Here is a 24831-nt window from a genome sequence, read left to right as displayed (position 1 = left end):
GTAGCTTTTTCTTTGTTTTACTTCTTGGGTATGCCTTTTTGTCAGTGTGATTCTTAAATTCTTGATAACTCATTGCTCTTGAAACACCTCTAAGTAATTTTCACACTCACAGTTCAAAGAAGCATGACTCTCTAGAAAAAAACGTTGTCAGCCTCTGAGGACTGCAACATTCACCCTTTAGCCATCTACAGCCCCCAAAGGAAGAAGACTCCATACATACAAATTAAATGTAAAAATCAAAGTTAGAAGTAAAAAAAAAAAAAGAAACCCAAAGGAAAACACTCCAACATGAAAAAATTAACAGACAGTACTTGCAATTTTTCATTCACTAAAATATGTATTATATTAGACAGTATTAGTAAGTACTATTAGTGTTCTGGGCTGTTTCTCCTACAGCTGTTGCTGTTACTGAACAGACAATAGTTCTAATAAGCAGCAGTTTCTCTTAAAAGATGTATATTTTATGAATAGAATGGTAATTCTTTAGAAATCAGTCATAAATCTTAGTGACTCCTTTGTACCAGGTAGTTCTAGAGAGGTCCACCCAAGATCAGGAGCAAATGTTCATGAGTGCATTGCATCCATGTAAGAGATTTTGGAAAACATGCTGGGAGGCAACATACCTTTTTCCACCCTAAACTGAACCTCCTGGAGCTACCACACTATGTGAAATGGTAAGAAACCGGCCCAGCATCACAAGATTTGTGACAAAATACAAAGCCAACAACACCGATTTCTTCATTAACGTAAACCTCAGCGTTACAAGACTTGAGAAGGCTGTGTACGCCACGCAGATTGTCGAATCAAAGATAGCGCTTGCAAACTGCATTCCTGCTGGCAAGGCAGGGGCATTTCCCATGGGGCCAGCTAGGCTAACTAGCTGGCCAAGTGCCTTCTTGGACAGCCAGCTGGGACCCCCCCTCTCCCTGCCCAAGCAGAGGGGAGTTTGCAATTCTGTTTGTCTCCAGGAAGAAAAGAAAACCTAAGGGCCCTTTTCACAGATTATGTAGGTACACAAAGCAGCAGGTCAGCTGGGGAGGAAGAGGGTGGAGGACTGCACCCAGATGTGCTCCCATCATCTTGCCAGAAACACCTGCTACATCAGCTGTTGCAAACCCAGAGTTAAAGGTCCAAGCACTCCTTCTCCCCGTTCCTCTTTCTCTCTTCACAGTGACTCTCTGATTAATATGCAGCAATCTCAGCTTGAACCCATGGTATACCTTGAGCACTGCACAGCAGCACTCACTATCTCTATGAAGGAGGAACCAGGGAGAGACCCAAGTCGAGCCATATGTAACCTGCCAAGTCCAGCACACCATGTAGCTTTCAGTCAGAATTCAGACACATTTAAGTCTGCTGAATACATACACTTAAAAGTTTTTTTAACCACAGTATTATGTTGTCGGTGCTTCTTGCATTTAACATATGTCCATACTATGATGAACACTAGCAGAACTGGGTGTTGTGAATTTTCTAAAAAAAAAAAAAAAAATCAAAAAACAAACCACCACCAAAATAACCAAAACCCCAAAACTCTGACTCCTCAGGGAAAACAGGTTTTCTATGAAAGTTCCAAGACATAGCGTCAAATTAATTAATTAATTATAAGTCAGTTAAACACTCAAAGAAAAGCTTAGCAATGGTCCTGCAGGTGTTCATGCTACTGATTACATGACAATTAGCACTGGCTTTATTCCCAGTAATGCCTCCACCAGTAAGACCCACAGACTTTGCTCAAAGACCCAGTCACCGCTAAAGGAAGAAATACACCAAAGACTTCTGACTCCAGGAGTGAGCTCTCACCAGCTACGTACAGCAGCAGCAGAAGTGGACTGACCAGCAATGCTACTGCAATTATATTTAACTACAAGACTGAATTAATGAACACACCCAAGTGCGGTGTGCTTTATAGTTGTTTTACTAATAAACAAATTATAGCAGCAGCACTCTGTTCCACGTGAAACTGGGCATTTGGAAATCATGGGATTACACCAACCTAGAAAATTAAGAAGGATGGGCACCTGCACAGCCTTGTATAATAAAAAAATCAATGAGCAACTTCTCGTATTACACTAAGGATATCCCCAGAAATACAATGTTTCTTTGACCACAAGGAAAATTAAGAGTGAAGACCACAAGAACAGATATAAAACCATGGAGATAACTGTAACTATCCCTGAATACGAAAGAACAAAAACATTTAAAATTTTTTTTAATATAGGCCTTTCTGTTTTACACACAAAAGAACAATAGCTGGAAAGCTGACGCAGTCTGCAATACTTTTAAGCCTCACTGCATACAAGTTTCCTCGAGCAGAAAATATACCACAGACTTAAAGTCATTGATTTTAAAAAGTTGGCTTACCTGTAAAACATGGATGTATGAAAAAACCTCTCATCACTACAGAGAAGAATAATAATAATAATTTAAAAAAATATAATAAAAAATAATTTTAAAAAATAAATATATATTAACTGCAGCCAACATGCAGTAGGGCAGCCTTCTGCCTGAACTTGCAGGGTGCATAGCAAGTGCACAGAGAGAGGAGAAGGGACATGGAAGTGGAAGGGATATGCTAAGTTGGTAAGATAGAGATGGCATCCTCAGAACTATAAAGAAGAGGGAACTTGGGATGGTGGAAAAGAACAACATACATAGGACAAACGATACACTGGACTCTACTCTTTCTGGGTAGCTATGTACATATGCTAATCACGTGTCCATACTCTAGATGAGACAGCAAAATGAAAGCTTAGAGACAACCTTCTCTCCGTAAGGGGAGTGGAAGTGTGAGTGATGGATCATTTCTGAAATGCATTAATAGAGTTGCAGGCTACTTGAATCGTATTCAAGTGTGGTGTCCACATCAATAAAAGTAGATGACAAAACTAAAGAAATCATGTTCATGCCAGTTGCTTGAATAAAATGGTATTCTCTCTCCCCACCTCCCCTCCCCTAGCTTTCGCCCCACACTTCAAAGCCTTATTTGCATTCATACAAAATCTGTTTACAGTCAACTTCACTGTGATACTGGAGCTCCCCCCTCCAACTAAGACACAAGGCAAAGCTGGCCAGGTGTCTCTAAACCACAGAGCCAGCTGCTCTTAACCAAGCTCACAGGAAATAGCAAGGAAAATATGCAGCATTTGACACATCTGGAATAGATTGCAGAGTCTTTGAAAACAGTGTCCCAGTTCCCTTCCTCCTGCTGATGAGATTTCAGGCTACCAAACTGCTGCATCAACTACAGCGGATTAGATAACGTGTACATTTTTAACCCTACGTATTCTTTCTGTCCAAATGAGAATTTTTGTAAGGTAGTCCAGAAAAAAACCACAACAAACCCAAGCTTTCTGTAAAATGCACTGGAGCAAACAGAAGTAATTACATCAGAAGACTGCTACTTAATTTGGGAAAATTGATATAGTTGGAAAATAGTACAAGTTGATATGGATAAAGAAAAAATGAATCAATATTGCATGCTTTGTACAGTTGTATTAACTCATGAAAATAAGTGTCCTTACAGTGTTGCCGCAAAATATGAGATGAAAAGGACCAGAGTAGAGAGGATTGGTTAGTACCTATTTTGCCAGGTAATTTGTAATTCCATGCTGGCACAAGTATTCCAGTGTGCATTTTCCAATGCGAAGTACAAAAAAACCCAAAAAGCATAAGACAATTAGCAAAACAAAGCAATGTTTTATTATCTGCTTCTTCATATGGACAACAAATGCAAATGAACACAGAAACAAGCATAAGTTTAGAAGGAAATCCCAATTAGATATTGAACATAATACTTGATTTTATTCTTTCCATAAAAAGCTGGGAAGTGGAGGTGCCCCTAAAGATTTAGTCACTTTCAGTATCTCTGAAAGATTAAGAAAATGAATAATGTGACCAGTTTACATATATATATTTTAAACATTCATTATAGATACAAAACTGAATACAGCATTAGCTTAAAACAACATAAACCTCACTGTTTTTAATGTTAGTAACAAAAAGGCAGAACTAAAAAAAAAAAAAAAATGGAGGAAGTATTCGTGGGGGTTTTTTTTCCCTCGAAGGTGCAAGCAACAACCAATGTATTTTTGCAACTGAGATTCCAGTTGTACAAAGGACCAAGAGATGTATTCTCCTACTTAAGGAGAAGCATAAGTTTTACAAACTTTAAAGGAAACCACACATGCATGAACAGCAGACAGTACCCCTTAAAGAGATGATATTTGTAAGAAAGTAATGGTATACCTTAAATGAATACCGGGAGAGGTACAACACACATTTCCTATTTTCAGAGCCTTAAAAGTAAGATTATTTTTTTTCCTACATAGATAATTTCCAAAATCACCTTTAATTTAAATTAGTTTACTCTTAGGAAATGGCAAACTATTTATTCTAAACAAGCATCGTAAAATAGTTATGTGAACTTTTTTTTGAGAAGACCTCATGGTGGATGTTAGATTTATACTGAACTCAAGACCTCTTAAACAGAGCTAGTGTTATAACCCAGGAATACATTTGCAATACTTTTGTTTCAGGAACAAAGGTGCACCTACAAGGGTCCAACAGCATAACCGAGGACTAAAGATGTAAGGCTGTCCATCCCTGCTACCATGAACAAACTATCTTTTGATGGGACCATGCATATGAATAACAACTTTCAGGCTGAAGCCTAAACCAGTTAATAATAGTGTGAGGAAAGTTAGGATAAGACGAAACAATTCAATACCTTTATGTCCAAAATTACATCTAATAGTAACTATACCCTTAATAGCCAATTAACAAAAAATATGTATATAGCTCTAAGGTTAAACAAAACTTAGAGAATATGCTGTTACAAAATATATTTTGACATATTTCCTAAGAAGCATTTCAAACAGTCATTATGCAGTTATTTACAGGGGACTCGAAGTAGAGTATCATTTTTAAGCAAACCAGTATACTGGTTTGAATTTCATAAAATATTGGTGAATGTAGGTTTTTGACAACAAGGAATTCTGGGCTTTAGTAAACTTAAAAATGTTCTACATAATCATTAGATGAATCTAACATATAAAAAACCTGTCTGAACTGGTTAATCTGAATCTTTTAATGCATTTCATTCTACTTAAATTTCAGATCAACAGGTCAGTGGTACATACACGCTGTGAAACAAGTTACCACTTAAATCTTTCAGATACAACAAGCACAGATTAACTGAGTCTGACTGTACCTAATCTATACTATCAGATGGTTTGTTCTTACTTCAGTACTATCTTTTTAATAAGCACATACACAAATGTGCTAAAATAAAAGGCAGCAATTATAAATATTTACTAGAATGACCAGAACTGGTATTTGAGCATAAACCATCATGTCATTCATTTCTGAAGCCATTATCTTCACTAATTTGTCTTCTGGTTTTAGTAGTCTTCTATCCTATAAACTCAGAGGGTTACAGATCATCTGGAAGTTTCACACTGGTATAGGAAAGGAATGTCTGTTCGATGCAGTCTGGAGATAAAGAAAGAGTTGTATTTTAGTTCATCGCAGTGATTCACTAAGATTGGTGTTGCTAATTGATGTTAAACCTAGAAGCAGCACAGAATCAGCTTCCCCCCCTACCATTTCAGGATGGGAGAAAAAAAGCAAAAATTGACTGTTGTTTTATTATTTCAAAAGAACATCTTAGAATATTTTGTAACTGTAGAGGTAATATCTGTTATTTATTAAAACTAATAGTCACTGTAGAGGAAGTTACCTGTCTATGCAAGAGCAAGGACAGTTAAGTATGACAGCAATTAACTTGAACTTCTTATTTCAATACTTAAGATGCTTCAAACAAAAAATAATTGTGTGTCCAGCTCTCTAAACACTCCACAAGCCTTATCAGCCCACACATCTCAGTGATGCTTACAGGTAAAGTCAAAACTCAAAGACACTGAATGCAGATTGGACAACTCATAAACTTCAGATAACGCTGAATTAAACAGTGTTTTGTCCCAAGGCAGAATTCTAACAGCAGGAGAGCAAAGAATCCCAGACCACATTATCCTACGCTTTCGTTATTCTCTTCAAGCTACAGCTTTCAAATACCAATTAGTCATAACAAGTATTGCTGAAATAGTATTTTTTGCACTTTATTGTACTGAAAGCTAACAGGTATTTTCAGTCTCATCTCTACACATTTTGGTATTCTGAAGGTTATATTAGTAAGAAAAGTAGCAATATGTAACTATTGTATAAAGGAAATGCTGCCATGTAATTGCTAATTTAGGTTGCTTACTAAAAGGCAATATATGCCTTATTTAACTTTAACTTACCACATAATTTTGACAAAGTGGCACATTAAAAAGAAACATTAAGCTAACAGATTTCTTCTGTGATCAAGAACTATATAGCATAGCATAGATATTTATCATTAGCTGTTTTTAATTGTGTATCACTGTCTTATATAAAGGGAATCTTTTTTTTTTTCCTAGGCAAATGCTGTCTCTTTTTTTTTACTGGCTTCAATAATGTGTTGCTGGTTACTTCATATTGATCCTGTGACCAATCTTGGAGAAAAGTTATGAAAACCTGCTTTATACATCAAACATAGCTTCTCACTCAAAACACACTATTTAAGCGTTTTAAGTAAACTGCAGAGTAATGAAAATACTACAATACTTATTTCTAGGCTTAAATTTACCTCATCATGCAATTTAAGTAAAAAAGTTGCACACAAAAACAGAGATCCCTGGTTTAAGTTACACAGTGAAATCCAATGGAACCACCCAATGGATAAAAAGTATTAAAGGGTGGGGAAAAAAAGTGAGTATGTGCCAGACTGATTAGTCAGCTACCTGAAGGATATATAAAGCACATTGTTGCATACACAATAATCACACTTGTACATGACTGTCTTAATCCAGTTATGTAAAGAGAGACAATACTCATCTATTGTTTGCGTGTTCAGACGCACGTCAATCAGATTTAATATGCAGGCAGATTAGTGCTTCCTAACGGGCTGACAACAGGTTGGCTACTAATGCCAGTTTTCCAACACAAAGGACAGTATCCTGACAGGCAGTAGATACTGTTTCTTGCTCAGGAAAACCAACAGGTTGTTCTTCTTTTTTTGTTACTAAACATTAGTTCCAAGGAGAACTAGAGGCAACGAGGATGTATTATTTACTTTCAAACGTCATGATTTCAAGAGACTTCAGATATTTCTAAGTCCATGTAGAATACACACCATGTCCGTGACACATGTTCAAAAACCATGCAACTTCATCAATTATTTTTAATGTAAGTATTTAATTCTTCTCCATTTTCCTGGGAGAGAAAATCTTATCACTAAAAATTGCTTACCTTCAGTACAAGAAAAAAAATCTTGTTCTGTGAGCAGCTGCCATGCTTTCAGACATATTTCTGACTTTAAGATAATTAACAAAGCCTCGAAAGAACAGGAGGAGTCCTGAAAGTGTAGAAAATGCACAAAATTAAGTATATCAACCTAATTACAAGCTGTCCCACATTATTATTTTTAAAAGAATTTTAAAAAATCTAGATTATACAAAGTAAAGTGAGGTCCTTACACATCACTCACAATTCAACAAGCGAGTCTCCTGCTTGTGATATAAGGAGACAGCGTTATGGAAGGCTTTTCAGAAATTTTATACTCATTCTTGGTTCAAGTATCAACTGCTAAAAAGACTGCATGAAAATACTTAAAGAGGAAAAAAAATACATGCTGCACATTCTTTCCAAGAATTTTTAAAGTAAGTTGTTAGTGTGTTAGAAGACTAACTGAACTATATAATGTGCCTTTAGAAACGTGCAAGATAAACATACTGCATGTCAAAGAGGTAGAGGGGGGGGAGCAAAGACAGACAGTACAGACTGCTCTAGCAACAAGCCAGTAAGAAATTATACTAGATTATGGCTTGAGATTTAACCATCCAGGAAAACACACCTGTCCAAGAGGAGGAAGAACAACAATCAATCCAAAGCGAATTACTCAACATGTGTTATGACTACATTTTTTCGGTCAATTCCACATTTCAAATTATTGTTAAATATTTAAATTTAACTGCATTTGAAAGAATATTTCAGCTCTGGTTAGAGGAACAAGGTATACAGAATAGCCATACAGAAATTCTAGCCGCAAAAATGGAAATCATTAACATGATGTCAACATCATTTTACCAATTCAGAGATACACTGGACATATGAACAAACCCAGAAAAACACATTGCTGCATAATGTACACAGCTTTTTTGTCCATTTTCCTCCACTTCAGTAAGTGGAGTAAGTAAACTTCAACAGATGAATCAATTAATCTGTTGGATCAGGGAGAACCCAACAGAAATAAAACAATCTGCCCAAAGAGTTGGGGGGTCCAAATCTGAATTCCTCATCCCATGGAGAGAAACATGAGCCTGGAGAGCAATTCTCACTGAATGAACACACAGGTACCTTGAAGATACATGTTTATGTGTGTATATACGTATGTAAGTATTAAGATTCCAAAGTTTCAAATAAAAATCTAAACTGAGGCTTAACAAGTTTAGCAACAGATTACATTCTTTTCTCTTACATCCTAATCAACAATCTCTTTGGTTACACTGGTATTTTCCTAAGGGATGTGCTTTTTCTTCCTGCTGTCCTGGCAGAGACCCTGACTTTTTCCTATGATCATTTCTTCTCTAAATGCTTTTTGCTTGTGGGTTGGTTTGGGGTTTTTATTATTGTCATTAACTTTATTTTTGCTTTTTTAAACCAAAGCCTCATTAGGACACACATACAAAAAAACCCAAAACCCACACAACAGAGAACAGTCTGCTAACCAGTGGAACCCTGACCTAAACCAGACACATTTCTGTGATTACGGTTAATTCTACATGGAGAAGAAAGCAGTAAGGTCTGGATCAAAAGTGTACTACAAAAGCTGCTACCCAGACATTACCAGAGATAGTCCCATGTTCAGCTGAAAAGCAGCTGAAAAAGCAAGCAGGCAGCTCTTAAGGTCCTTGAAAGCATGTTTTCTGCATTACACATTGGAAAAATCAGTCTAAGTTCAACCCATATTTTATATTTCTCTGTTTAGGGACACACACAAAAAAAACAAACCCTGAACAACGAACACCAACACTCCACTTTCCACTGTGTTCCCCAAAAAGAAACATCATCTAACCTTTAAATCTATAAATTAGAATTATCTCTCCCCAATTTGTTCACTGTATATGACAGCCTCTTGGAAGCAGATCACTTTTCCATAAAGCATGGTATTTTTCCAGATGTTGAAAGAAGGGAAGGGAGCAGAAACAGATAGGTGAACACCAGAAGAGAGGAGATGATGGCAACAGGAGGGCTCAAGTATATCAGAAGACTACGCAAAAGAAAGAAGCCAACTCAGTTCATTCACTTCTGAAGAGACACAGGACATGCTACTTCATGTGCTCTAATTGGGAAAGTTATCTCTAACAATGAAGTACAGATCTGTTTGGCAGTGCTCCGTGACTTGACAGTACTACTCCATATCCTGCTAAGTAGCTCTGTTGGGTTAAATCCTTCTATGGTGTTCTAGCAATCTCCATATATTTACTTTAACAGTTTAAAACCGTTGTTGGCATATTTCAGGCAAAACATTCGTAAGACAAGGGAACACTTGACTGCTGGATGCATACTGCATGCCTCACAGTGCCTTTTATTCCAAGCCATATTATAAACTTTGTGAGTTAAAGGAAAAAAAAATCATCTTCAAAAGTTAAGACTGAAAATAAGACTTTCCCAAATCTAAGTGAGCTACCTTCTGAACAAGTGCTGCAAAAGACTAGTAAGAAGAGGAACTACAAACACACCACTTTTTCATAGATATGGTGCAGGAAAATGTTAGGGGAAGAACACACTGTTTTCATGCAACTGGAAAAAGTATCAAACTTCAATCTCAGGCACCACAAGGCTTTGTTTTAATTAAAGATTTATCTGGAGACGTTTGTACCTGTAAAGAGTCATTTCACTTCCTAACTAAATACAATTACCTCAAACAGAATATGAAAGCATTTGAGGGACTGATGCTGTGATGTGTTAAGCATCTGCAGTTCCTATATATCTCGAGGAACCAAGTGCACAACAGTAGAGCAAGCTGAGTATTAAGAAGTCTAATGAATGCCCTTGAACTTTACTAAAATGCAGACAGAGAAAGTTTTACGTAAAATTGTTCAAGATTCCTGGCATTTCTTGTGAGAGAGAAAGTCACAATCAGGATCTCAGTGTTGGGTTTTGTTGTTTTGGTTTTTTTTATTTATTCATCATTTCATTCTAACATTTGCTGTTAGCCATTTGAGTCAATTGACTCAAAGGGAAGAGTGCCACCTACTGAACCAGTCACAGTTTACGATGCTTCCAGAGCTAGAAAATAAAATGGATAGCAGCATTCACTTCTGTAAAAGAAAATCAGATTCCGTATTCAAATTACAAAATCCACAGTAGGAAAAAAGGTATAGTGGTTGGGGTTTGGTATATCCTAATTAAGAACAGACAGAAGAGCAGAATCTGATGTGTATAAGACTCTGAACCAGGGCAGACAGATCTCTTTAAGAGAAAGCTGACATCATGGGAGCACTGTGATCAGAGAGCATGAAAATATTCTCTTGTCTGACTGAGAAACTACTGATGCAGCATGCATTTCAAAGAACCAGAAAAGGACATTTCATGAACTATGTACAAAATGGCAGACTCCACCTTCCTAGGATCAGTCACATTTCTTAAAATTTAATAGCTGACATACAGGTTTATACACGTCAGTACTAGATATTATGCTTAAATATGTTCTCTACATAAAGCTGAAATTTAATTACACAGTTCTGCACCCCTAGATCAGTAGAAGCAGCTTAAATAGCACAAATTACAAGTCTCAGATCGGTACATAATTACATATGTAGAACAAATTTTTTTTGAGCTGAAAGTTATTTACTAGTCCGCAGTTCACACAGTAACACCACTATGGCAACCAATAACCTCATGAATAGTATGGAAATAAAAAACAACACACACAATTATCAGCAGTTAAAGAAAAACACATAGCTAAACATGTTACAGAACTGTTACTTACAATGTCATGATTCATCTTTAAGAACTTCCACATCAAAACAGAAATATTTCCAATTGCCACTTACCAAGTACAAGAAATATCCACCAAAGCCAGTACTGTCCATTGAAATATCCAGTAAAATACTCTGAAAACTGAATTTCATACACAAGGCTTAGCTGCAGTAAGACATATGACTAAGAAACATTTCATGTACTATGCAAATTCAGAAAGCACAGAGGAAAAAGCAAATTTAAATATAAGTAACATATACAACTAAAAATGTGAAACTGGTATTTGTGAAGCAGTTTAATATACACTAACTTCCAATGTTGATTGGTCTGTGACAAAGTTATTTTAAAACCTCAAAAAATGTGTGTTTATATATATATATAAAGCTGCTATTACTTGCCAGAGTCATCTGACATTTTCTATTATAATGAATCACCACTTGTCGCTTTTCTTTCCCCCCCCCCCAATGCCTGCCATCCCAAACACACTACAGCAGCCTGCTGCTTTAGATATTAACACGAAAAGCCACATTAGTTTAATCTTATCAGACAGGGATGTTCTGCTGACCCCTCAAAAGAAGAGCTTTTGACCTTCTGTATACCCCCTACTGTTAATCGCTGCCAAGAATACCAGGCCCATAAAGACCCCCCAACTCATTAAAGTCTTTTTATTTTCAAACCAGCATTCAGTTCCCAGCAGTGAGCTGAACACAACTAAATGAACCTTGAAGTGGCATTTCAACTGCTCCTGTTAGTGACCATGGTAGACAGTTTTGTCCTCCCTGTGATGTGGAAGGCAGCTGGAGGGCAGGGTGTGATGGTATTGGAGACAGGTATCTGTGCCTTTACCAGACTCCAGACTGCATGCTTCACTGATAAAAAGACTAACCAAATGTCTCCAAAACTCACATAAGAAGTAGGAAGAGGAGATGTGTGAAAAGTGACCAGAAGGAATAAAGTAACTTATTTAGTAGCTCTGCACACTTTTCGTCCACTTCCCATCTTACTGTCATGCGGTATGTTTACTGCACCCTGCCACAGTGCTTCCCATTTGCCATTTCTAGGACATTTCAGTAGTATCAACCAAGAAATCACATAATTCAGGCATGTATTTCAGTTTACTCTGAAAAAGAAGATACTGGACCATATACGCAACCAGATAAAACTCCAAGACATTTAAAGAACTCTAGATATAATTGTTATTTTTTTCTTCAAGTAACTGTGCACAGAGATAAACGTTTTCTTCAGAATAAAGCCAGGACATGTGAATTCCTTAAAGGTCTAATCCTGTACTGTATTCACTTCTATGGGTAATTCAAGAAAAAAATACTGAGAATTGCTAAGCTGAACTAAAGAATTTTTACTTACATTATCGTTACATAAATACTAGCATTTCTATGACTGGGCTGAATAAACATTTCACATTTTGACACTTCATTAAAATATCAAATGAATACTCAATTCCCAGAAAGCTGACAATATTATTAATCCTATCTCACTTGATGGTCAGTGTTTTCAATTCTCTAAACATATATATCAATACACTTTTTTAAAAAAGTTACAGTTTCATTTAATTGGAAAGAAGATCTACTAAAACCAGTATTTAAATAATGGCCTGTGTGCATTACTCTCACACTTTCTTTAGGCAGAAGTGGCCAAGGCTTCAGAATTTCTCCAACAGCAAAACTGTGCTTTTGTCGTCGTCCCCCCCTGCCCCGGGCCACCTGTAAAAACTGATACAGAGAAAGTACATGGGAACTTGGACTGTTTAGTAAAGTTTTGTACTACTAACGCTGAGCGCAGAGGGCAGCACAAACCTTCGGAGGAGCTTGAAACAAAGGAACGGAAGAGTTTTGTGCACTCCCGAGTGCTTGTGTGTCGCCATAAACAAAAATTGTTGACATACACCTTATGAGCTTTCTGCTGTTGTCTCCAGACAGACAGACAACACAGGATGATGACAGTCCTCACTATGAAAAAAACCTCACCCCTGAAGTCTCGGAATTGATCAGCTCTCATATTTTAGAATGAGAAACCGATTAAATACAAGAATTTAAATATAGTCTAGACTACAGTAATTCTTCAAGGAAGTTTAGCACATATGGATTTTTGTGTGTGTTACAAGAACATTTTCAAGCACACAGGAATAATAAAACTGACACAATAAGCAAGCTCTTCCCTCTGTTCAGTATGTCTCAATGGAAGCTGAAAATATCCCCAACAAAAGCATAGTTGAAAAATACATGTCTTCTTGCTCCCTTAAGATAAATTTCATTCCAAACCCTGAATTCTAACTAAATACACCAGAATCACATCTAGTCCAGTACCATTCCGCTGCCCTGGGGAAAAAAAACCCAAAACACAACAAACCCACCCCAAAACCCAAAGCATGCCCCGGCCCCCTAAACCCAAGAACACAACCCAAAAAAAGAAAAAAAAAAAAAAAAGGAAGAAAGAAAATCACTTAGCTCTAAGGAGTATACAGGACATGTCCAGGAAGGACCATGCAACCTCTTTTCTCTACAATCCTTGTACTACCATGCTAAGACTAAATCAAATTACTAGTGCACCCACACAGGAAAAAATAAATAAATAAAGCAGAGTTTGAGGGCATAAAAGGTAACTAAGTTATCCAAGACCTCTTTCTTCATTAAACACGATGAGATTTTAAATGTTGTGTCTCATGGACAGGTAGAATTCAAGTTCAGAAAGAATCATTACATTTCACCTGGCATCCACTTAGTCCAGCTAAGTAACTTCCCTTTGGCTAACATATCTTTGAAAAGTATTAGTCTTGCAGTGAAAACATAAAGAAATTGAGTATCTAAGACAGTAAAAATGTGACTCACTTCATACTCAATTTTTACTTGATTCAGTATAGATCTTTCATATAGGACACTATACTACCAGTAACTAGAATACCAGCTCCACTTCCTCTACAGGCTTTTATATACTTGTGCAAAGAATGAGTCATTCTGCATTTATTTTAGTGGAAACATGAATATGAAATGCTATGTCAGATAAAAATAGATTAACCTTCATCATTAGTAAGCATACATGAATATACAGCAAATAAATTCTCTACTGAAGTGGAAGTTAGGAAAATTCTAGGCCCTCTGTTAAGCACTGGAATTTAATATACTCGTTTTTAAACTCCATTATTATACATCCTTGAATAAATTGTTATGGTTTGGTTCTACAGAGTCTGTACAGTGTGCATCAAGAAACATACCCGTACAATCAGAATCCATTTGATCAGGGAGAGACCGAATCCACAGATTGCACCATACCTTCCAGCTATGGTGTTTGTTATACAGAAGGATAAACAAAATCCAATCCAGTTGAAAATAAATGCCACTATAAAATAAAAGAAACAGTTGCTGCTGTTAATCTGTATAGCTAAGCAAACAGACATAACATTAATTTTACTTTTAAACTAAACAAGGACATGCTTACACAGTAATTCCCTTCCGGTAATTCAGACTTCCAGAGATTAACTTTGAACCCAGACATTCCCCATGGTATAGTCACTTAATAACAAAGCAAATGGTAAACAGGCTGGAACCTACCACTTTAAACAAGAGAAAATTCCAACATAAAAGTATTACATTGCTACAGAAATCTAACCAGGTGACACTAGACATAAAGAGTAAATGCAAACAAAGGACTGTAACACACAAGACTTGGATTAAAACAAAGAAAAAACCTTGCTACACTTTTATAACCAAAAATATAGTTATATGCACACATACGTGCATCTATCAAGGCTGCATATTCAGTGTTACGCAGTTTGGATCAAACAGAATAAGCTCTTGCTCTGTAAACATAGTATAGAAATGAAGATAAGTTAAGAAGCTGCTGTTTCATTGGTTACTGTCTTCTCTTCTAGATCTATATTCAAGCATAAGATGTAAGAAGCCTTGGAAGTTTTACACGGAAGCTTAAGAAATCAAGAAACAAGAAGGACATTGAGCATTACTACCACTGTTACTCCAATTAACACTTTTACACAACTCCCAGTAGTTTTACAATTTAAAGTTTGATATCTTCATATGTACTCTGCAATCAACAACTTAATTTGTACTGACTTCAGTTTGCGTGCAATAAGTGAAAGTGCAGGAATTCCCACTTAGGTGATGTCCCAGCTTTGGGAGTAAGTGAGGGCAACTAAAAAGAAAACCACCAAACAGAAGAGCTGGGAGAGCTGCTGGAAGATGACAATGCAGGAGTTCTGGAGAGGCCAAGACAGTGGAAAATCGGAAACATTAGAGAAGCCCACAATAAACACAAAAACTAATGAAGAGGCGAGCAAGGAAGGAGGGCAAAGGAGAAGAAAACCCCTGCACACAAATCCTTAATGTTTGAAATCCCCAAACGTAGGGAAAAAACAAAACCCACACAAAATTCAGAGATTAAATTGCCACAGGAAAAAAAAGGTCTCTTTTCACTAAAAGTTGGAACACTTAGAGCAAAACATTGGGAAGAGAAAACAACAGTTTTCTTAAACAAAAGTCAGTTTGGGAGGATTATCTATAAGCAACCACTTTTTTTTTTTTTTTTTTTTTTTTTAATTTAAAACCTTGTTACAAATCCTCCAACAATCAATGTGAAGATGCAATGATTTGCACACAAATGCAAAATTAGTCTGTAAAACTGCAGTGAGATTCCATGAACTGTAAAGAAATTGAAGTTCCAAGAGAAGTTTTGGAAGACTTTACATCAACACAGTCACTTTTTAGAAGAGAGAAAACATCTCATTTCAGGCAAAGCCATAGGTAACAATAGATGGTGGCAAAGAGAAAGCTTACTTTTACGCTAATTATGAATCTTTTAAAAACCCAAAGAAACACCATACACACAACAAAACACCCCAAACCCATAAATAACTCTGAATAATAATCCAAACTGGTATAAGGAAGGGGGTGGGGGTAGGGAATGAGAGCATTTCTATTACGTAAGAAATACAGAACAACATTGCGACCCTAACATCCTAACATTTACCTATATTTCCAAAACACCAGAAAAGCATTTACATTTGAGAAAGCCTGGATAACTTGTACTGAGAACAGGATTTCCCTGTTTTAATCAAACTCTCCAAACCCATACTTTTAAGAGTAACAGATTCATAAGCTAGTTCTGCAATGCATCGCTGTCCTTGTCTCAGCATAACAGCTTACTGTTATGTAAGTACATAATATCTCTCTCTTTCTTCCCACTACTCAAGCCACAAAGGGTGAATTTGATTATGGTTCCAAAGATAGGTATGTTAAAAGGGGCAGGAGGCAGACATGTTTCTAAAGAACTAAGCAGACTAGAGGAATTCTCAGAACTTAGAATTTTAATAGGCATATATTAAAAAATAAGGATTTTTATAGCACCTGAACCAATTTGTATGTGCCATACAAAAATTAGAGATTTCCCAATCATAAATATAGGAGGGAAAAAATATTAGTTCTTATAGTCGAAACTAAACACAATGACAATTCTATTTTTCTTTCGATGTGAGGTGAAGGAATATTCAAAATAGAATCCACAGTCACTGGATAAGTACTAGATGGATACTTAACACCAAGTTATTTGCCCAGCTCTTGAAAGAAAAGACATCAGCATGTTCCAATGTTGTTCATAGTAGTTCTTCTTCCCTTTAACCAGTGTGCTGTTCCATGGAGTTATACAATCAGACAATGCAAGCAGGAAAAAAAAGCCTCAGATTCTACAAACATTGTAAACTAGCAAGTTTACACATCCCAATAAAATTGAATTATAAACAGAAGAAAGATCTCGCTATTTAAGTTTCTATCTGTAACCATCTACTGGAAAAATTCTGCAGTCAGGACCTAATCAGGATTCCCTGTCTTTAGCGGTATTCCACATCTGTAAAATCTAGGCAACATATTAGGGAGATTCTCTTAATGTTGCCTTGGTGTTGCAGCATTTTAACAAACTTAAGATGGCTGATAATATCTATATGTTTTCAATCTTTTCCATTGCTTCTCTCTCACCTCCCCGATATCCTATTGCTATTCTGTCACTATCATCTTCACTGTCTCATTCTGTTACAAAATGCATAATTTCCTTTCAGAAATGCATCTCCAGCTTCTAAGCAGACTGCAACAAATGAGATTTTTATCTATTTTCTGATTGTTTTTCTCTACATGAAAATTAGCCTCATCTACACCAACCTGTATGTCTTTTTCCATCATGATTTCCATGCGCATACTAGGTCATGCAAGTTCTCTGAACTTTATGGCCTACGCTGCATCTGGTAAGAGTTACTAAAGTTTATTTCTGTGTAATTCCTGTCTCAACTAATTACTAGAATGAAAGTTGTTTTAATTTTCATCCCTATATTGCCACAGAGAAGCCAGAGCACAAACTTCTCTATCAGGCTGAGGAAGAAAACAGAATGGTGAGGGAAGAGACTAGTAAAAGAAAGTGTCTGCTCTTCTCTAGAAGTATCAACTTCCTTCTCTCTATCTACTAGAGACAACTAAGTAGTAGTGCAAGTTTCTTACGGGAACAAATGTAATCCTCCACTATTTGCCTGCACCCACTTCTTTGTGAAATGTGAATGACACTTCTCAGCAGTTAGAGATAGCCTCATCCCTCATACCGCTTCAGCTTCCCATGACATCCTCATACAGACAATGTTCCTGGTCTGACATTCATACACACTATCATAAAGAAGAAAGCCATTCATAAAAATCTGATAGAAAGTCTAAGAAGCTGCTACAACAACATTGTGGTTTTAACTAAAAAGGCATTAACTTCTGTTTGCCCACCCTCTTCATGCAGCCAGGTTCTGTGTTCTTCTAGACTCCCACTACAAAACTAACCACTCTGCAACATGAATTGTTTCCTATCCCAGAGACTGCCAGTATTTATTCATACTTGAGCCCAACTTTCAACTACTGTCCTCTTTGCTTTAATAAATTGCAGATATTTAAATGAAACTCGGAATGACTGCACTGGCATCATTATTTCAGTCTCTTTATTGGCTACTCTAACACCATACAGACAAGTGGGACTGATTAAAGTAAGGTTTTGAGGTTTATGCATTCCTGAAATGACAACAGGAGGAGAAAGTAAGTCTATATTAATGTAATTCACATTAAAAAAAATATAACCATTTGAGTTATTTCATCATGCTAACAAAACTTATAATGAAAAACAGGTAAGAATTTTCTTTTTGGGAGAAGGCGGGTTGGACTAAAGGTCTTTTTTAATAAAAAGCCTTTTTCATATCCAGTTTAGCACCCACAAAAATTATGCTGTACTTGTATTTCTCTTTATGTTTTGTAGCAGGATAATCCCAGCCAAAATATAAAGCACAGGATGTTCTAAATGTTGTAAAAGCCTCAGAATCTGACAAGCAAAATATGGCTATCCAGCTTTTTCCACACCTGAAGCCCTCTTCTGAGGGGCAGTGGTTAACATACGATTTTTCATATAAAAAAATTAAGTCAGAAATCAAGTCTATCTATCAGCAATTCCTAAGAAGCTGGAGTAAAATAATTCAACTTGGTTTTGACAAACAAGCTTGTATCCATTGCCATTCTTTATTCTCCGATAACTACAGGGGCACAACAAAGATGATGCACAAAGCTCTACTTTGTCATTAAAAATTTATTAACCCATGCTTGCTTTTTGTCAGCACTCATTAAGTTGCAAAGGAATATTCACACTTCCTTTCATTCTACTCCCACAATTTACAATAAATAAAACTTAGTTTTTCAAGTTAAGCAATCTCATGCAAAGGTTTTGAATTGTATGTATTGTAACACATCAGAAGATGCAACATACTGACAAGCATACTAGAATAAATCTGCTTTTTCTTCGATTGCTCTTGCATCTCACTTGCTGATCTTTTTTACTTCGCTTTCCACAGCTAGACATTAATCACCTGTCTTAAGTTTATATTCAGAATCTTGAAAAGATGCCAGCAAAATTGGTCTGAAGACCTACACTGGTTCCAAATTTTAACCATACCTCAACCCTGTGGTAAGACTATAATGGCAGCTATATAAACAAAAAGCAACTATGCCCAATTATATCCTTTACTCCCCAATTTGTTTGTCCAATGACTTGGTATACAGCAAACACCAAAAAACTTTGTTTCACACCTGGCCTAGGTTTACTAAGCATACTGCAGTAAGTAATACTTTCTAGATCTTCAGGCACCACTAGAAATCACTATTCCCATTCCTGCACAGAATTTACTCTATTCTTGAACTGGGACACATTTTTGCTCCTTCCTGAAAAGCTCACCTAAATCTGTCTGATGATGATCACGAGAAGCATTTGCTAGCAACTTCAACAGACATGTTCAAAAACTTCCCTAGGCCATTGATTTCTACCACTTTATTACCCTTGTTAGTAAATTTTTCTTAATGCCCAACGACAAGCTTCCTTCCAATTATTCTGTATGACATCCAACATGTATGGAGAAAAGATGGAAGTCAAACTCTTTCTACATTAAGGGGGAAGTCAGATGACTATATATGAAGGTCAGTCAGGCTTCCCTGATAACCAGGGAGAAATAAGCACTCCTAAAACAGTTCCTTTATCTCCTTTCACCATTTGGAATTTCAGTCAAATGACTTCCCCTCAGCTTCTCTTGCATGACTAAGGAAACGTGCATAACAGTTGTGATGTGGACACACAAGAAGTTAGGTTTCCTAAATTCACACAGAGTAATCCTCCCACTGGAAATTTAGACTGTGCTTACCACTCCCTGGGAAGCATCAACAGGAGGCTGTGCTCACCCTGAGCTTGTGCTACAACTCTGCTTCCCAACCTGCACCCACGTGAAACACCTTAAGTAGATATCTTAGCTTGTATGCAGTTTATTGACTGACTGAAGCATCTAATAGTTTTGAAAACTGTATGAATATCAGTTTACAATATCTTGTTATGGCTATTATCTATTCCAATATAGTATCCACATCATGAGATTTTATTGGTGCCAGTTGTACACAATGTTTATATTGCACAAATGTTCAAAAAGAACTAATCAGATCGATGTATGAGAACTTAAAACTCCAGTTGTATGATCAAACACTTTTTTCCATTTCTCTCTCCTTACTAACCCAGCTGTGAGGCTCAAATTAATATTAATTTTTCCTAGGTTGTAGGACAACTCAAAACTCCCTTCCATGGTTTCATAGAATCCAGATGAGCTCCACAATTCCTTCTGGGGCCCACAGGTTAAAAGGCTGCTTGATATATCTAAAGCAGTCCTTAAATATTAAGGAAAACCACATAAGCCTTTTATTACTGCCCCAAACGACCTCCTTCACATAATCGAACCAGGATGAGCCAATCGGGATTCAAAAGACTTCCACTACAGGCAGACCAAGTATAAAAAGCAAACCCTTTGGGTCACAATAGTTAATTGCTCTTCACATTACTACTGTGTTCCAAATGGCAAGAAAAAGCTCAGAGATTCACCTTCTTTGTTATGCATGAAAATAAATACATAAATTTAAAAAAACAGCCAACCCACAAACCACTCTGAGAAACTCACTTGTTAACAACTTTCTCTGGCATTCTGGAAATTTTGTACTATGCTATATAAGGCACCGCTGACTTAAAAATACATAATAAAAAATATATATATTATGGTCTGATAGCATAATTTGCTGCATTTCACATTCATAGCAAAAATGAATACATTCATTAATATATGTATTTACCTCAAAATCGGAAACTGACAAACACCAGCCCTGACCATAAGAGAGCAGACTTTTTGCTCATCAACATAATCACAAATTTCAAGAGCAACATCAATTTCTCAAAACATATGATTTTACCACCTATTAGAAATAAACTTGTTTGTTTTCCAAATTCTTCCACTAAGTTTCTGAATCAAGTACTAAAGCAAAAAAAATCACCACCTGTTCATGCAAAGGACTTTTATTCTTTAGAATTGTCTCATTCTACTTAGTTACGCTAAACAGAATTGTACTTTACAGCTTTGATGCGAAACAGTTTTATAACTTGAAGCACCAAGCTCCTAAAACAAACAAAAACTCCAAACAAACAGATCTGCCCACTAGATGGGCCCAAGATAGCAATTTTATGCAACTTGGGCAGCTACCACTAGATGGTAGCTACATATCATGAGTTGACTGTGATATGCTGGTAAACTCCATAAAAAGTTTACTTTATTATACTTCAGTTGACTAAAATGACATTTTAAAAGCTAATTTCACTGGGTTTGTATTCAAAACAAAGGTAGATCACCCTCATACCCCTCCAAGATCTTTCTACCAACGCTGTATATAACAGTCACAGGAGGATGTGGGAGAGCACATCTGGAACAAGCCACTTGTTCCATGCTCCTTTCACTACAGAACAGCTCCTGACACCGTTCTCCTGCATTTTAACTGAGCAAGCAAACTTATTCTAGGCTCTCTGTGATGTGCCACCTCTACTTGAAGTGTTTAAACATATCCCACTCAGAAAAACCCCAGAAGATAGCCATAATTCCTGCTCTCTTAATCTCCACACATGGAGACTTTTCCCTCCTTATTAGAGGACAGAAATACACCACCCACTATTTATGATCTACTCTTGTTAAACTAAGCTCATTTTTCACTTAGTTCTCTGATTTCCCCATGAAAAACTACTGAAATTCAATTAATCTTCTTTTATTTAAAAAAAAATTAAATTAGGTCTATAAATGCTGAGTTTTTGTGAACTTTTCATACCATGAACACAAACAACAAGCAAATTTGTAAATTATCAATTTCCATACGTACCCAGTATCCATAACAGCCACCAGAGATCCCAATTAAACATACACTTGTATAAATATCTTGCAATACGTAAGCACTCACTTTATGCATTTCATTTATAGGCAAGCAAAGCTGGCATTAACATAGTCTCAGAATAATTAAGAAAATTAGGAGCTACAGAGCATTTTTATCAAATGTGTAAAAGCAGTGCTCTGTGAAGTCAATCTCGGCTAAACAGCTGTTTGAAAAGAAAGTTGCCAGTTTACCCAAGTGAACAACTGCACTCCTGAAGGAGGACACAAGGTTCTGGGCATGCAGTTTCAGACAACTGTGATTTTAAGGACCTAAAATGTATTAGAGCCAGCCAACAATCCGTTTGACCTCCAAGTGCAGTGCTAATGAAGGTCTGAACCAGGACTTAATAGCACGAACAAGTCACACAATACAGAACTTAAATAGATTAAATACAGAAAGTTGTAGCACATAGGGAAGGGGAAAAAAGGGAAAAAGATAAACGAAGCTATACCCTTCTTTGCCCCCATGAATATATAACCTTTCTATGATACAACTACACAAAGAGGCCAGACTACAAAACTCACTTTGCTACCCTATATATATATATATATATATCTTTATATAATTTGTTATGCAAGGTAGACATATTTTTATTGCAAGATGACATCACCACATTGCCCCAGTACATCATACACCAACATGAAAAAAAAAACCAACACAACCTTCTGTGAAAGTTCGGTAACCAGTACCTGTAACAGTTAAATAAAAAGACTGTGGAGGACACTAAAGAAAAAAGAACTAAGAAGAGATTTATGTTGAAAGACAAAGGAGATTTCAGTGGATAATCAATCAGGTTTCATCCTGATGGAGAACAGCAAAAAAGAACAGCTACATCCCCAACACCAAGCTTTCCTCCAGGCTGTCACACACATTTATTTCAGAAAAGGAAAATAACCACAGAAATTAGAAAGAAATACGCATTTGGTAAAACAGAAGCAGCTTCATTCTAGGAGTAACTTTGAGTGGCTAAATCTAACTTTGCTCAATGTGGTACATAAGTTACAAGACATGCACAGTGCACACACACAGTACCTGAAGAAGTGCTATAGCAGTGCTGGTTGCAATCAGACGTTACCCGAAGACAGTATATTTTTACATGCTAGTGGTTAGTTCAACCTGAAAATGAGCATGGTTGGATTTGTTCAAACCCACAGCTATTTAATTCACTACACTAACATCAGAAACTTTTATATGGCACACCATCTCTGTTTCAGATTTTTTCTACTTAAAAATCAATTGCTAGATTTCTGTGATCCAGGCTTCCATTCAAGTTGGTAGTCCAACTAGAAGATGACAAAATTTCCCAATTTACAGGGAACAGTGCAGCCTTGCTATGCCTCAAAACACTTACTATGATTTTACTTTAACCCCTTACCTGTGACAGATGCCACAGAAAAAAATGTGCAACATATTTACTACATCTGGAACAGGAAGTATTTGTGTACAGGTACGAAAGATCCATTCATTGAAAGTACATTAATGCAGTTTATCACAGCTACCTTTTATATTCCGTAGAAAAAAGGTACAATTAAGATATACCTCAGTAGGACTGGGATACAAGATAACTTACTGAAAAATGCCAACATGAAGATGCCATCATTGCCCACTCTAAGCTGATCTGCATCACTGAAATCATCCCGTGGTGGATACTCTTCTTCCTGGATTTACAGGTTAGTGATAATTTAGTGAAAAGTTTATTTTAGAATAACTATCTGTAGGATTAAACTATTAATTATGTTTCTGAAGCTAGATGAAAATTGACATTTCTTTAACACGTCCACATCAAGGAAGTTTAAAAGGAAAATAATTCATATCTATAAAACAAGTCTTATTTCTTGCTTATATTGATAGAGCCCAAATTTTCTCTACGTTTCTCTACAACATATGTACATACTGCCTGTTCGTCTTAAGTGAAGATAGAAATTATTTCAGATGAATACTTTGACAACTAAAACCAGCAGAAATCTTTTTTTACTGTAACTGTCTTGCTATGAAGGCCCAGCTATCAAGTATTTTTTTGAAAATACTTAATACATCACATAGTATGTTCTGTCTTTTTCCTGCCAGAAAAGTCTTTAAGCTTCTAAAAATATGAAGTTTTAAAGTAAGGTTAGTATCTTAACATAAATTGCTGATGCAACAGCACTGCACTAACCAAGTTGTCCATACTATAACCCACAGAAAAACATATGCAAAGCAAGGAAAACCTCTAGGGACACTAGAGGGCGCGAGCACATTAGAAGTGTGTAAAAGTCTTCTGAACGCAAAACCCACAAAACTAAACAGAGATGTCAGCCAAATCGATCCAAAGACTTCTCCCATCGTGTCAAAACACTAGATCTTCAAAAACTGAAAGTATGAGTTTGTTTTGTTTCTCAGTACTTGATTTTCAACAGAACTTGGCAGATCTTATATATGCAGTTCTGCACACAAGTAAAAACATAGCTGCAACTGTAGACTGACAAAAGTGAAAGTCTTCATGATCACGGGACTTAACTAAAGAGAGCCTAATAAAAACTGTAAAAACAGTTAAACACACCATTTTTATACATGAGTTACATCAAAACAATGCCGGATGATACAAATTAAATAATGCTGTCAGCAACAGTTATATGGTATAGACATAAGCATGAGTAACATTCTTTTCCTACTTTTTCTCCAATTAATCATAATGTATTAGAATTGAGATAATAACGTATTAAAAAAAATTAAATCAAAGGAGATCAGTTCAAGTGAGATTTACTTAGCTGTTTCACCCACAGCAAACACTTAGTACTGAAATAACGTAATCCTGATTTTAACATTATTTAGTCAATGTACCAAATGTTATTCTGTATATTAAGTTCATAACTAAAAGGGCATTAGAACAATGACAGCGATCTATAGCTCTGTCATGTGATTGACATGTTCACCTTTGTCAACACAGCAAAATAGTTTTCCAGGGTATACCAAT

General features: G+C 36.4%; 1 protein-coding gene across 2 annotated transcripts in view; it reads right to left on the bottom strand.

Annotated features, from left to right (window-relative positions):
• Positions 1 to 3679: 3679 nt before the first annotated feature.
• Positions 3680 to 24831, bottom strand: part of NDFIP2 (Nedd4 family interacting protein 2) — a 47492-nt gene continuing 26340 nt past the window's right edge. For both annotated transcript variants that reach the window (XM_055701918.1, XM_055701919.1), the window contains 5 exons: positions 23449 to 23536; positions 14297 to 14421; positions 11142 to 11208; positions 7333 to 7438; positions 3680 to 5493 (listed from right to left, as the gene is read on the bottom strand). In XM_055701918.1, the coding sequence (XP_055557893.1) occupies positions 7335 to 7438; positions 11142 to 11208; positions 14297 to 14421; positions 23449 to 23536 (384 nt within the window). In that variant the 3' untranslated portion in view covers positions 3680 to 5493; positions 7333 to 7334. The remainder of the gene's footprint in view (positions 5494 to 7332; positions 7439 to 11141; positions 11209 to 14296; positions 14422 to 23448; positions 23537 to 24831) is intronic.

The sequence above is a fragment of the Falco cherrug genome, chromosome 2, assembly GCF_023634085.1.
Source record: "Falco cherrug isolate bFalChe1 chromosome 2, bFalChe1.pri, whole genome shotgun sequence".
Classification (NCBI taxonomy): domain Eukaryota; kingdom Metazoa; phylum Chordata; class Aves; order Falconiformes; family Falconidae; genus Falco; species Falco cherrug.
This window is presented reverse-complemented; position numbering and strand designations above follow the sequence as displayed.